This window comes from Saccoglossus kowalevskii, chromosome 2 (genome assembly GCF_978046115.1).
Source record: "Saccoglossus kowalevskii chromosome 2, keSacKowa6.1, whole genome shotgun sequence".
Taxonomy (NCBI): domain Eukaryota; kingdom Metazoa; phylum Hemichordata; class Enteropneusta; family Harrimaniidae; genus Saccoglossus; species Saccoglossus kowalevskii.
This window is the reverse complement of record NC_140642.1, coordinates 4,167,421-4,183,367: the sequence shown is the minus strand read 5'-3', so window position 1 is coordinate 4,183,367 and position 15,947 is coordinate 4,167,421. Positions and strand designations below refer to the sequence as shown.

General features: G+C 36.5%; 1 protein-coding gene across 1 annotated transcript in view; it reads left to right on the top strand.

Moving 5' to 3' along the window:
• The window catches only part of LOC100369306 (RNA-binding protein PNO1-like), a 23,296-nt gene extending 7,460 nt beyond the window's left edge, over positions 1-15,836 (top strand). The window contains exons 2-5 of the mRNA XM_002732229.4: positions 10,245-10,394; positions 10,967-11,050; positions 11,624-11,684; positions 15,156-15,836. Coding sequence (XP_002732275.3) covers positions 10,245-10,394; positions 10,967-11,050; positions 11,624-11,684; positions 15,156-15,412 — 552 coding nt within the window. The 3' untranslated portion in view covers positions 15,413-15,836. The remainder of the gene's footprint in view (positions 1-10,244; positions 10,395-10,966; positions 11,051-11,623; positions 11,685-15,155) is intronic.
• The last annotated feature ends 111 nt before the right edge of the window (positions 15,837-15,947 follow it).

Genomic DNA, 15,947 nt, shown 5'->3' with positions numbered 1-15,947 from the left:
GTTAGTGTAGATTGCACCCCAGTCATTTGAAATTATTTGCAAAATACGTTGGTTGGTGCAGTTAGTTTAGTTGTGTTTGCTTGTTGTCGCTTGTTAGTCCCCGTTCGGACGCAGTCCGAAAACGGGGACTTATGTTTTGACCTCCGTGCGTGCGTCTGTGCGTGCGTCCGGACCTGTATCTTAGAAATGCCTGGACCAATCACAATCAAACTTCACACATACATCATACATGATATCATACATATGCACGTCAATTTGTTTCATGATCTGATTCAAGATGGCCGAATGGCGGCCATTTTTGTGCTAAAAATCACCAAATTGAGCATTTCCCGGTTGTTTACAGATGGATTTTGTTCAAACCTTGTATATACGTTGGACATTATAGGACCTTGATGCACATTTTGTTTTACGATCTGATTCAAGATGGCCGAATGGCGGCCATTTTTGTGCTAAAAAATCATAAAAAGCAACCATTTCTCGGCTGTTTACAGATGGATTTTGCTCAAACTTGGTATATACATTAGACATTATGGGACCTTGATGCAAATGATTTTGTTTTTCAGATAACATTCAAAATGGCCGACTGGCAGCCATTTTGTATTAATCAATGTGGTTCTCGTGCCATATCTCCAATATATTGTTTTGACTGATTATGTTCAAATTTTAAATATTCATTATACATCATGTCATAGATATATTAGTTTGACGATCCTATTTAAAATGGCTGAATGGTTGTCATTTTTGTACTAAAAAATCATCAAATATCAAGCATTTCTGGCATTTATGGATGGATGGATTTCGTTCAAACTTGGTACATACATTAGACATTACGGGTTCCTGATGCTTGTCATTTTATTTTTCAGATCAGATTCAAAATGGCTGTCTGGCGGCCATTTTGTTTTAATGAATGGGTTTCCAGACCCATATGTCTGACTTTTTTTGTCTGATTATGTTCAAATTTTTAATATTCATTATACATCATGTCACAGATATACGGATATATTGGTTTGATGATCTTTTTCAAAGTGTGCTATTTTTGTGCTAAATCCTCGAATATCAAGCATTTCTTGCATTTATGGATGGATTTTGTTCAAACTTATAACACACGTTAGACATTACAGGTTCCTGATGCATGTCATTTTATTTTCAGATTGGATTCAAAATAGCTGACTGGCAGCCATTTTGTTTTAATGATTGGGCTTCTAGAGCCATATCTCTTAAATACTTTGACTGATTATATTCAAATTTTATATATTCGTTATACATCATGTTTTATATATATATATATATATATATGTTAAAAAAAATCATATTCCTGACATGGTTATATTCCAGCTATATTACTATAAACATAACTATATATCTCAAATTTGATAACTAACTGGGACTGTGCCATGCATGGCTTGTTAAACTTTACAGGATGCTGTATTTTGAAGTTCATTGACATTGACTTGTTTACAGTAAACTGTTTCATTGGGTCACTGCTATACTGCATGGCTATACTATTAGTATTAGTAAATAGTAAGCGTTAACATTTTTAATGTTCCACATTTAAAGATATACCTTTGTTTGTTCCTAGCGTTACTGCTGTTTTTTGTTACCGTTATTCGAAATTGTCGTAACTAAACTGATATAACAGCTTGACAATTGTCAGAAATAAATAACTATGCAATGTTTTGTATTTGCTTTGAAATAAATCACATGACCTTGTTTATGAGTTACGGGGTTTTTTTATTTATATATATTGAAACGATGGGAATAACTACAATACAATAAAAGCATCAGATTGTAAAGTGGCACACGTTAAAAATAGTGTTGAAGATCCAACTAGCAATGTGGTAATACAAAACTAAAATAATTTTAAATTCATTCGAGTCCCAAATTTTGAATGAATGTTGTTATGTGCAGTAAGTTCGAAACATAATCTATTGTCAGCAGCCTGATTCAGTTACAAATCCATGAACCCAACACATTGGTAGTAACCGAATAAATCCCTTGATGTAATTTCCCTGAGCGCCTCCATCACAGCAAGATGCAAGTCTCGTCGAATGAGTTCGTTAAAACGCTGGGAAGGCAATATCTACTTCATTTTCCCGAAAACAAACTCTGCCGGGTTCAATTCTGGTGAATAATAGGGAGTATACACCATGCCGATTCCCATGATTTCCAACCATTGACCGAGGTAGCGACTGCCTTCATGTTGACGCGTTGGGTGGTTATCCAATACAACAATGTCATCATATTCCAGCACTGGTCGCTCGGTTAGCGGTCTAACATTTTCGCCAGCTTCTTTGAAAAAATTGAGGAACTGGTAGGTATCTGTTGTACCGTTGAACACCTTGAAATATGTAATACCTCCCAAGTTGCACAGAAGGTGCAAAGTCACGCTCGCCGATTTCGTGTAGTGTTGTATTTCGACTGCACGCTCACTTCGGAGCGCATGGCCGAAGTGCGGGTTCTTTGCTGACTCTTACTCCAGCTTCGTCAAAAAACTGTATCTTCATGGGGTCAATGGTGTGCAGGAAATTGACAAACTCGTTGCAGTAAGCAATATTACTTTCGATAAATTTTTCCCTCGCTACTGAAGTCAACCTTTTGAATGTCCATGCACCTCCCATAAGTTTGGTTCTCACTATTCGTACAATCGCGCTTTTAGACACGCCACCGGGGACATTGCCATATTCTTCTATTTTGTCTTTCATAACTTTATATGTTGCTGTTGTCGTTTCATCGTTTCTATTAATTCTTTGTGTTCTTTGTCTATTCTGGAGAACGACCCCTCTGCGATACAACCGACTTTTAGTACTTCTGATCATTTCTGTTCTAAAAAAACACTAAACTAACCATGCAACGCAATGCAATGTAATAAACATCGAGAATGAAAGTTTGCGCTCGACTGTTCCGTGTATTTGAGTGGTTGAATTCGGAGGTCATGTCGGGTCAGTGGGCGTAACTTCGTGATGTTGGAGGGCGTGGTTTACACTTATTTTTTTGGCGCATCGACTTTTCGTTTGAAAAGTTGGATGACAGCCAGTGATTAGTTGTGTGACAGCCAACCGATTCATCAGACCTGGCAGTTGCGCAGTAGGGGCGACTCAGAGGCTGAAAAAACAGTTCAGTGGTTTCAGCAGTACTTTATTTGTGGTTATTTGTACTATTCTTACGGCCGAGTTTGAATCGAAAGTTGGATGACGGTCAGACACAAATCTTTCTGTTGACTCCAAATCAAACAAGGGAATCGCAACAAGAAACGACACAAAAACAAGTTGTTATCAGAACTAAATATATATAGTGTGCTCACGAGGTATCACTGTATTGTACAGTATATGAAAAGTTACATAAAATAAAGTACTATAATTTCAATATTGGTCAAATACAAGATGCGTAATATCACCGACATTCACCGACATTCACGCAGTATTCAATTGGTTACAAACTAAGGTCAAGCATTCTGAACATCGATGAATATATTATCTTAACACCAGACTACAGCTGGGTTTCATAACGACTCCAATTCAACTAATTAAACAGTGGCTTCAGAAATACCACAATAATCACTACAACAAATAGTACTATATTAAAACAGTGGCTTCGGAAACACCACAATAATCACTACAACAAATAGTACTATATTAAAACAGTGGCTTCGGAAACACCACAATAATCACTACAACAAATAGTACTATATTTAAACAGTGGCTTCAGAAACACCACAATAATCACTACAACAAATAGTACTATATTAAAACAGTGGCTACAGAAACACCACAATAATCACTACAACAAATAGTACTATATTTAAACAGTGGCTACAGAAACACCACAATAATCACTACAACAAATAGTACTATATTAAAACTGTGGCTTCGAAAACACCACAATAATCACTACAACAAATAGTACTATATTTAAACAGTGGCTTCGGAAACACCACAATAATCACTACAACAAATATTACTATATTAAAACAGTGGCTTCGGAAACACCACAATAATCACTACAACAAATAGTACTATATTTAAACAGTGGCTTCGGAAACACCACAATAATCACTACAACAAATAGTACTATATTTAAACAGTGGCTTCAGAAACACCACAATAATCACTACAACAAATAGTACTATATTAAAACAGTGGCTTCGGAAACACCACAATAATCACTACAACAAATATTACTATATTAAAACAGTGGCTTCGGAAACACCACAATATCTCAGCTCAATAGAAATATATAATTATTTGAAATGCTTGCCCCTTAAATCAGTTGATCAATTACAATATACTGTCATACAAATACAAATCATAGGGATTCAAATAATTACAAATATGTACGCAACACTTTAGTTCCATAAGAAATACATTTGGCTACGGTAATGGAGAAATACACATATGCACCTTGCAATTCTCTGCCCACAGAGTTGAGATAGTCAGTCGGCAATGTTAACGCACGTTGTGGTCCTTCAACTGTTCAATTCAGTTGACAAACGCGCCCTTGAAGTAGTAATTGCTGAACTCGGCGGAGAACAGCATAGCAGAACTGCAGCCTTGATAACCTACGACAAAACGTGACGATGTTGAAGTACATGCGATAAATGGGCACCCACTTGTCTCACACTCCACGTGGTGACACCATAACCTTGACACACCTGCTGATCACGCGAGGTATTGTAATGAATGTCCACGAATTCAAGTCCAACAACACCTTTATAGACAATGCATGGGCGTCTCCCTAGCTCAATGGTAAATGTGTTCACATTCACAAAAACAATGCATGGGCGTCTCCCTAGCTCAATGGTAAATGTGTTCACATTCACAAAAACAACACCTTTATAGACAATGCATGGGCGTCTCCCTAGCTCAATGGTAAATGTGTTCACATTCACAAAAACAACACCTTTATAGACAATGCATGGGCGTCTCCCTAGCTCAATGGTAAATGTGTTCACATTCACAAAAACAATGCATGGGCGTCTCCCTAGCTCAATGGTAAATGTGTTCACATTCACAAAAACAACACCTTTATAGACAATGCATGGGCGTCTCCCTAGCTCAATGGTAAATGTGTTCACATTCACAAAAACAACACCTTTATAGACAATGCATGGGCGTCTCCCTAGCTCAATGGTAAATGTGTTCACATTCACAAAAACAAAGCACATAGATACGTAACAATTATCTTATATTTTATTTTACCCTTTTTTTTACCTTACTGTATCCACAGAAGATTACAGTTGCCTAATTAACTATTATTATTATATATTTATAAATCATCACATGCACAAGCCAAGTTATTCCCTGTTGAACATAAAAAAAAATGGCCTGGTAATTCTATGTCACCTCATATATTTTCTACATTATAACTCAATTATGTTTTGTACTTGCTCTTTGTTACTCGAATTGCATTTCATGAATGCAGACTAATTTGAGAACGTATAAATCACCGATTTCAAACTTTGCATTTCGTAAATATTGATAATGACCAATCTGTTTGTATTTCAAAAGATTGTTTCAATCAAATTAAAAAAAGAATAGTAAATAACTTGTGTATTGCAGTTCATATGAAAATTAATATGCAAATTTATGCTAATTAGACTACCACCAACTGTTTTGGGTTGTGGAGAACACTCATTGATTTTTTTTTTTTTTTTTTTTTTTATATCTATTATGTGTTCATCGGGTTTTTGTTTTTACCAAACGCTTCAGCGTGGTATTAAGAGTTTGTTTTCAGGGGTGGGTGATACCAAGGTGGGAAATTGATGCACATATGGGGTTAATTCCTTGAATTGCAATATAGAGGGTTCAGGCTGAAATACAATATATAGTGTTTTCATGTTTCGTCTGATATTTCTGTGGTATTCTGCTGCTGTAAGTTATGCACGATTTGTTCCGAAATTCAGTATATTGTGTGTATTCCAGGGTTATTCATTTTTTGCTGAAAACACCCCTATTTTTTAGTGGCAGAGTCGAATAGTCTCACTCCCACTGGGAAATCTGCATTGTTGCTTGAATGTGAGTTAATTAAACACATTTTCCAGACCGGCGAAAGAGTATGCAACAGCCAATTTTAACAGCCTGTCACATGATTTTACTCTGAATGTCAACATGAAAAGAGGCTAGTCCATTTTACGCAGGAGTAATTGGGAGTAGAATATGTGAGGGATAGTATCAACAGAGATGTGTATAGTGAAAAGTAATATCTATCCTTCATTTGCATCTCTGAGCATTTCTGTTTTAGTATATTGGTTTGAAAATGTTGAACTTGCATGATTTGCAATGTGTTTTTTTAATGGGACTCCCCTATTGATCGAATCCCGGGTTTGAACGAGAACGGCACACCACGTGATTCGTTTGAATACAATGCTGATGGCAAACATGTCGTGTTACTGCGGTACTCCACTGACGGGATGACTTACTAGTACTGCATGCTACAACTTCGCTTGTGATGTTGCTTGTTAGCCATTGATTACATGAATCTTGATTACCAGTCAAATGTTGCTCATTTGACGTTGGTAATCTTTATTTGGAATTGAGTAACTTCCTGGTACTTCGTACTATGATAAAAATCAGTCAACATACATCAAGTTCTCTCAATCATAGTATTCCATGTGATGTACACCTAATATGCCAAAAATGTTGCTGAACGATTTGAACTGAATAAAAATAGCAGACAAAAATTTGTTTACAAAATAAAAATACTTCGGTTGCCAATGAAAACCGGTAAAAAACAGGCAATATGTTTTCGGCTGTTATCATGGAAGGGACATGAACGTGAAGCTAACGTCTGTTTATAACTAAAACCGGGCACCTTATACGAGGTTCGCAAAATAACATGGCAGTCATTAGAAGTCACTTTATTTTATTGTTAGGACGTATTCAGCCGTTAAATGTATTATTTCCAACCGTTTTGCGATAGTATTTTCTAGATTGGAGGCAGCATTTACATTTTATTCAAAGTTCAAAGCTGCGTTGGGATTTCGTTGACAGTGGTAACAATGTCGGCGCCGGTGATCTCTTACCAATGCGCAAAGTAGCAAAAATAAAAGGCATGATCATTTGGGCACTGCTATTACAAGACTTTGGCTGTTGCCATGGTAGCGGTGGGTCAGGATTGTTTTTCCAATTAGTGATGGTAAGACCTGCCTGTCAAGTATGAACCCTGACAAAATCAGCCAAGCCAAAAAAAATTACAGAAGAGTCAAAAAGCCATTCCTGCTGAACAGTTACTCTAACTTCGGGGTCAACTTTCTCATTAATGAAAAAAGATATCAAAAATTCAAATAGTAACTTTTTGCCCACACTCAAGCCGAGTACAATGAGCTATGTCTGAGGTGTTGTATCACAGGGAGTTGGACAAACTTATGTATTTTAATAAATTATTGAATAATAAAATGTTGTATAACTTTTCTTTTACCCCCCTCCCCTTCCTGGTATCTATTTCAAGTATTTTTGTCAGGTTCAAATCGTTCACCGGCATTTTTGGCATGTTAGATGTACATCACATAGAATACTAGGATTGGGAGAACTTAATGTTTGTTGACCACCTGGAATCTGAGTTTTATAAATCTTGAAGGGCTCTTGGAAGATCCACCCGCTGCCTGGACCCGCAGTAAAATCTCTGATTAATATGGAGCCGCAACCATCAACATCAATATACCATGAGGTTTCTGCTGGCGACGTTGCGGCGTTACTCAGTTCCAAATAAAGATTACCAACGCCAAATTAGCAAAATTTAACCGGTAACCAAGACTCAGTCTATCCACGACAAGCAAGCAACATCACAAACGAGGTTGTAGTGTGCAGCTCACGAGTCAGCGACGACTGATTTCAACGAAAGTCATTCCGTCAGTGGAGTACCGCAGTTGCACGGCATGTTTGCCAATGCACAGATCTGTGGAGGAACTTTTAACTTCAACATCAACCGTGTATTTTAGTCGCCCAGTTTAAGTTCTGGTTCTGTCGTGGGCCCAACTAAAGGGCGACAGTCGTCGTGTCGCGTCCTGTTCGATATGGGACTCATAGCGACGTATACAACACGTGTAAAATACATTGTTTATTTCCATGAAATTCAAACACGCGCTGCGTTACGACCACCGCGCTTAAACATCCACGAGTTATTTATTCGGACAATGACTTAAATTAGACGTCTGATTATTTTATTTTCACACGTACAGCGACACGCGTTCTACACTGACAAGCGTTGCTAGGTCGCAGCACTGTCTTGGAGCATATTAATGGGCAATTGGGTTCCCCGATCTAAATTTCTATCCCGGTTTGTTGCACGTTCTTTTTTTAATATGAAATAATCAAATATGGGACATGTGTATAATAACAGAACCCCACACCCTCCCCGTGGCTTCGCTCGTGAAAGTACGGCAGCAGGATACACCGCATCACTCGTGAAAATAACTTCCATACGCAATGAAAGCCACGGGGAGGCTATCTGTCATAATACTTCATTATCACTGAAAACATTTTTCCCCTGAAATAAATTCCAGTGAATATGCCATTTCCCTCATACTCTATTGAGACACAGCGCAGTGAAAATTGGATTCACATGTAATGCTTGATAACATGTCAGAAAAAATAAATTAAGTGAAATTCTACGTGAGTTCATAATAGTTGGAAATGAACACATTACACCCGACCCTACCACTCCATATACAATGTAAACTACACCCCAAAACATCCTTTCACCCACAGTTACTACCGTGTTTCACCAGTGTATTCTATTTGACGTCAGGAGAAATTGAAATAAACAAATTAATTATAATTTCAGCCTCGAGTTGACCACTGATTAAATAAACTACCTCGTCTTTATGTCAACTTGCAGTTATTCGTTGCCTACATCAGTGACTTCAAAATATATGTTTCAATCCCAGGAATTTCACTCGCTGTTAATTGCATGGGAGTGGCAGTCTTTAATGAATTTCTATTGTCATGTCAATTTCTTGCGATTACTCGGAACATTAAGCTGTAACCACATACCGCCTAGGTGCTGTAATTAAATCCTGGTGTAAGCACCATATGAACTATGAACAATGCATGTGAAGCCAGCTGTGGGGTATATCCAATCCTATAGATTTCTCATTGTTTGGTAACTATTTGCTGCAAATGCAACAAAAATCAAGATAAAAAATATTACCCACACAGTATTCTACAGGTTACTTGTTATATTCAGTGTTTCATTTTATTTTATTATATATTTCCGTTACTAACTTCAATTTAGTCTGTTTTTTGTTGTCCTTTGAATTATTAGCCATTGTAATTTGATTAATTTTTATCTGTAATTCTCTTTTGTAACCTTTAATCTCCTTCAGGACGTTGTTATGAGTTAATAAAATACCTTGGTCATTGGTCTGTGTCTATTTTCAGTTCCAGTTTTCAAAGTAAACAGAGATAATAGTCATTTTGCCTTAAACATGGTGGTTTGGCATTTGGTTACAAACTATTTTCAATCAAAAATCTGTGTACATTAGCATCCCAGTGAGTCACTGCTGTACTGAAACTCGGCATCCAATTTTTGGAAATGCATCATCTGTTAGCATGCGTCAGCTTGGATGCACTGCAAACCTGGGTGATTTCTCGATTTTGCTGCCTTTGTAAAGAATAGTACGTTTGTTCACTGAATAAACTGTCTATTTATAAAACATTGTGTATTTACTCGTCTTTGACTCGTAGTTTTACAGCTCTTACATCACTCATATTTGAATGAAGACAAATATTGGGGAATAATATATAATTATTGTGTCCTATAATACTTTGTTCACAGACCATGAGGTCTATGGTTTATTAAAACAAATAACATTCCTAAAAAGGAATTAAATTTGTGACATTACATAGAGAGCTAAATAAAGAATAAGAAAAAAAATACAAATTACATTCGAAAAACAAAAGACCAACCTAGAATGGAACTACAGAAAGAATCACAGAAACTAAAATTCACACTAGACAACCAGCTGGCTACTGACAAAAATGATATAAAACTGTTTCAATGGGAGAAAATAGAACTTACTAAATTATTCCAAGCTTTGTAAAAAATAATAATGCAAAATGATTATCAGTTAATTAGAATTTGACAGGGAAATCTAAAATTGTGTAATGACAGAAATTTTTTGATTCAATATTCTTATATTTCAATATTAATCACCTTATTTACAAAATATCTTTTGAAAGTTTTTTTTGTTTATTCACATGAATGTACAGTGTAAAAAAGTAAATATTTGTCGTATGTTAATTTAATAGGAAGGGAAGAATGAAGTAAGGAAAATACCCGTACCTCCCAATAGATATACTCCATTGAAAGATAATTGGATGAAAATATTTACTCCGGTTGTGGAACATTTACATCTTCAAATTAGGTTTAACCTTCGTACTAGAAATGTTGAAATTAGGGTGAGTATAAAAGTTCGCTACCTGTGTTTGGATTGGTTAGTTAGCATGCTTCCTGATTGGATCACCAACCATTAATGAATATGTCAATAAAACCTCCTTCCTGATTGGATTACCAACCATTACTGACTATGTCAATAAAACCTCCCTCCTGATTGGATCACCAACCATTAATGAATATGTCAATGAAACCTCCCTCCTGATTGGATTACCAACCATTACTGAATATGTCAATAAAACCTCCCTCCTGATTGGATTACCAACCATTAATGAATATGTCAATAAAACCTCCCTCCTGATTGGATCACCAACCATTAATGAATATGTCAATAAAACCTCCCTCCTGATTGGATTACCAACCATTAATGAATATGTCAATAAAACCTCCCTCCTGATTGGATCACCAACCATTAATGAATATGTCAATAAAACCTCCTTCCTGATTGGATTACCAACCATTACTGAATGTATCATTTATGCTGATTTGAATACTTCATATTGAATCCCTTTATGCATGAACACTACTTAGTTTTATGTTGCCCTCCTGTGCTATTTCTATATTTTTTTCATTGCAGTCTTCAAAAGAAACAAAAGAAATCAATGCATTGCAGAAAGCAGCTGATTTTGTTAAAGCATTTACTTTGGGATTTGAAGTAGAAGTAAGTATATAGTTCCAATGAGTTACCATAAAAACTTCAATTCACAGTATTAATTGTTTTCTCAAAAGCATGAATTATTAGCATTCAACATGATTCCTGAATGTTGAATGTTCACTGAAGTCTTTTCAAGTTGACATAGCTCATTCTACTTAGCTTGAGTGTTGGCACAAAGTTACTATTTGAATTTTTGATATCTTTTTTTATTACTGAGAAATTTTTGGGAAACTGTTCAACAGGAATGGCTTTGGGGGGGGGGGGCTGATTTTGTTCAAATTTGGCAGACAAGTCACACCTTTACTCCAGTTAGGTGGTAAAATCTGAAAAAAATTCCTGCTCCACTGTTGCCATGGCACTAAAAACAGAATTTTTTAATACTTTTACAACATTACAATATATCAAGGGACATTCTTATTGTCACTATAAAATAGTGTTACTCAGTTGGTTCACTTGATTGTACAATTATCTGGTTGTCATTTTTACTTTCTTTACCCCTGACAATTGGAAAGTTAAATTGAAGTATAATTTTTACATTATTTGATGTATAACTAATAAAATATTGTTTTCTTTTTACAGGATGCTTTAGCATTACTCAGATTAGATGAACTTTTTTTAGAATCCTTTTCAGTCACGGATGGTATGTATCTCATCCCTTCGTTGTCTTCTGTCAGCATAGTCTCATCCCTTCATTGTCTTCTGACACCATAGTCTCATCCCTTCATTGTCTTCTGACACCATAGTCTCATTCCTTCATTGTCTTCTGTCACCATAGTCTCATCCCTTAATTGTTTTCTGTCACCAGTCTCATCCCTCCATTGTCTTCTGTCACCATAATCTCATCCCTTCATTGTCTTCTGTCACCATAGTCTCATCCCTTCATTGTCTTCTGTCACCAGTCTCATCCCTTCATTGTTTTCTGTCACCAGTCTCATCCCTTCATTGTCTTCTGTCACCATAGTCTCATCCCTTCATTGTCTTCTGTCACCATAGTCTCATCCCTTCATTGTCTTCTGTCACCATAGTCTTATCCCTTCATTGTTTTCTGTCACCAAAGTCTCATCCCTTCATTGTTTTCTGTCACCAGTCTCATCCCTCCATTGCCTTCTGTCACCAGTCTCATCCCTCCATTGCCTTCTGTCACCATAGTCTCATCCCTTAGTTGTCTTCTGTCACCAGTCTCATCGTTTCATTGTCTTCTGACACCATAGTCTCATCCCTTCATTGTCTTCTGACACCATAGTCTCATCCCTTCATTGTCTTCTGACACCACAGTCTCATTCCTTCATTGTCTTCTGTCACCATAGTCTCATCCCTTCATTGTTCTCTGTTACCATAGTCTCATCCCTTCATTGTCTTCTGTCACCATAGTCTCATCCCTTCATTGTCTTCTGACACCATAGTCTCATCCCTTCATTGTCTTCTGTCACCATAGTCTCATCCCTTCATTGTCTTCTGTCACCATAGTCTCATCCCTTCATTGTCTTCTGTCACCATAGTCTCATCCCTTCATTGTTTTCTGACACCATAGTCTCATCCTTTCATTGTCTTCTGTCACCATAGTCTCATCCCTTCATTGTTTTCTGTCACCAGTCTCATCCCTTCATTGTCTTCTGTTACCATAGTCTCATCCCTTCATTGTCTTCTGTTACCAGTCTCATCCCTTCATTGTCTTCTGTCACCATAGTCTCATCCCTTCATTGTTTTCTGACACCATAGTCTCATCCCTTCATTGTCTTCTGACACCATAGTCTCATCCCTTCATTGTCTTCTGTCACCATAGTCTCATCCCTTCATTGTTTTCTGTCACCAGTCTCATCCCTCTATTGCCTTCTGTCACCATAGTCTCATCGTTTCATTGTCTTTTGTCACCATAGTCTCATCCCTTCATTGTCTTCTGACACCATAGTCTCATCCCTTCATTGTCTTCTGACACCATAGTCTCATCCCTTCATTGTCTTCTGACACCATAGTCTCATCCCTTCATTGTCTTCTGACACCATAGTCTCATCCCTTCATTGTCTTCTGTCACCATAGTCTCATCCCTTCATTGTCTTCTGTCACCATAGTCTCATCCCTTCATTTTCTTCTGTCACCATAGTCTCATCCCTTCATTGTCTTCTGACACCATAGTCTCATCCCTTCATTGTTTTCTGTCACCAGTCTCATCCCTCTATTGCCTTCTGTCACCATAGTCTCATCGTTTCATTGTCTTTTGTCACCATAGTCTCATCCCTTCATTGTCTTCTGACACCATAGTCTCATCCCTTCATTGTCTTCTGACACCATAGTCTCATCCCTTCATTGTCTTCTGACACCATAGTCTCATCCCTTCATTGTCTTCTGTCACCATAGTCTCATCCCTTCATTGTCTTCTGTCACCATAGTCTCATCCCTTCATTTTCTTCTGTCACCATAGTCTCATCCCTTCATTGTCTTCTGACACCATAGTCTCATCCCTTCATTGTCTTCTGACACCATAGTCTCATCCCTTCATTTTCTTCTGACACCATAGTCTCATCCCTTCATTGTCTTCTGACACCATAGTCTCATCCCTTCATTGTCTTCTGACACCATAGTCTCATCCCTTCATTGTCTTCTGTCACCATAGTCTCATCCCTTCATTGTCTTCTGTCACCATAGTCTCATCCCTTCATTGTCTTCTGTCACCATAGTCTCATCCCTTCATTGTTTTCTGACACCATAGTCTCATCCCTTCATTGTCTTCTGTCACCATAGTCTCATCCCTTCTTTGTTTTCTGTCACCAGTCTCATCCCTTCATTGTCTTCTGTTACCATAGAGACATCCCTTCATTGTCTTCTGTCACCATAGTCTTATCCCTTCATTGTCTTCTGTCACCATAGTTACTTTGTAGTACATTACATTAGTAAATTACATCTGAGGTGTTTCTATGGTTACATCAGTAATATTTGGTGTACAACAAATGCAATTTTGGTTTTATATGCACATTTTATTGGAGATGCAATTAGAATAGAAAAAGTATGGGGTATGTTCAGCATCAATGAATGAATTATTATACTATTTTTAGCTCCGCTGTCGACTTTGTCGAGCGGAGCTTATCATATGAGTGATTGTCCGTCATCCGTGTCATTGTTTTACTTTTTCAACTTCTTCTTGAAAACTGCAAGCCTGAATGCTTTGATACTTGGTGTATATGTACCTTGGGTAAACCTCTCTTAGGTTTGTTCATTTCATGTTGATATCTTCAATTCACTAATTTTGGTGAATATTTTTGTCATTTTTGGTAAAAGTGATATTTTCGACTTCTTGTTAAAAACCGCAAGTCCGATTGCTTTGATATTACATATATAGATACTACATGTGAACCTGTCTCAGATTTGTACATTTTGTGATGATATCTTCAATTCTCTAATTTTGGTGAATATTTTTGTAATTTTTGGTAAAAAGTGATATTTTCGACTTCTTGTTAAAAACCAATACTGTAGAATACTTTATTTTCGCTTGGAATTTATTTTCGCTGAATGGATGATTCCGTGAAAATAAAATCCAGCGAATATGCTTTTTTCGTATATTTCACATTAAGCTTGTCACAAATCAGTGAAAATAAATTCCAAGCAAAACGCCCAAAAAGCCTTTTTAGCGAAAATTAATTCCAGCGAAAATAAAGTATTCCACAGTAGTTCAATTGCTTTGATATTACATATATAGATACTACATGTAGACCTTTCTCAGATTTGTTCATTTCGTGATGATATCTTAAATTCTCTAATTTTGGTGATCATTTTTGTAATTTTTGGTAAAAAGTGATATTTTCGACTTGTTAAAAACTGTAAGTCCGATTGCTTTGATACTTTTCATATTGTTCATTTTCTAATGATGTGTTCAGTTCTTTAATTGAAATGTGCATTGCTAAAAGCGGAGCTATCTCAGCCGATAGGCTGCTTGTTTCCAACTGGTAAGAGCCAAGGTATAAAGTCAAGGGGAGTATAGAACTTTCTTATCGGCTCAACTTTTGGAGGCAAATAGACACTTTAAAATACGTTACAGAAAAAGTTAGGATTAGTAAAGGATTAGATTTAAAATGAGTTCAATGTTGTCAAGTGATATGCATACGTTTTTTTTTTTCAGTGAAACCATTGAAAGGTGATCATTTATCTAGAGCTATAGGAAGAATTGCTGGAAATGGAGGAAAAACTAAATTTACCATTGAGAACGTCACCAAAACAAGGATTGTTTTAGCAGATTGTAAAGTGCACATATTAGGTTCATATAGTAATATACGAATGGCAAGAACTGCTATATGTAACCTCATATTGGGAAGTCCCCCGTCTAAAGTATATGGTAATATGAGAGCCGTGGCTGCAAGAGCATCAGAACGATTTTAATCTGCTGTTGTGTAGAACATTGATCAATTTTACTTCAAGCACTACACATGATCTGACCTCAATGCCTTTATGAAGAATACGGCTCAATAATAAATTCATTTATCACAGAAATGATGTCAGTTTTCTGTTTACTCTTATACTTCTTTTTCATTCTGGTATTCCAATCACGATGTACCGGTACATTTTAATGTTTTACAAGAGATAAAATAATGCATCAATTGTATTCTGGAATTTCGAAGCAAAATTTGAATATGTATTTATTTATTTTTTAATTGAGCCAATCTGATCAACGTTAATGGATTTTAAAATCACTTGATTCTTTATAACTTTGACCATCTTGCATCAGTTGTAGTTGGTGACAAACTCCACTGTCAGAATAATACTGAATTTATGTACAAGAAATAAATGTATTTCATACAGTTTATGATTATTTTTGTTTCTCAAGGTATTAGGGAAAAATGAATGACATGTTACTACCTTAAAGGGCCACAACAAAAGACAGGGTCCATTGCACCAAGAGCCAAATGATTTCCAG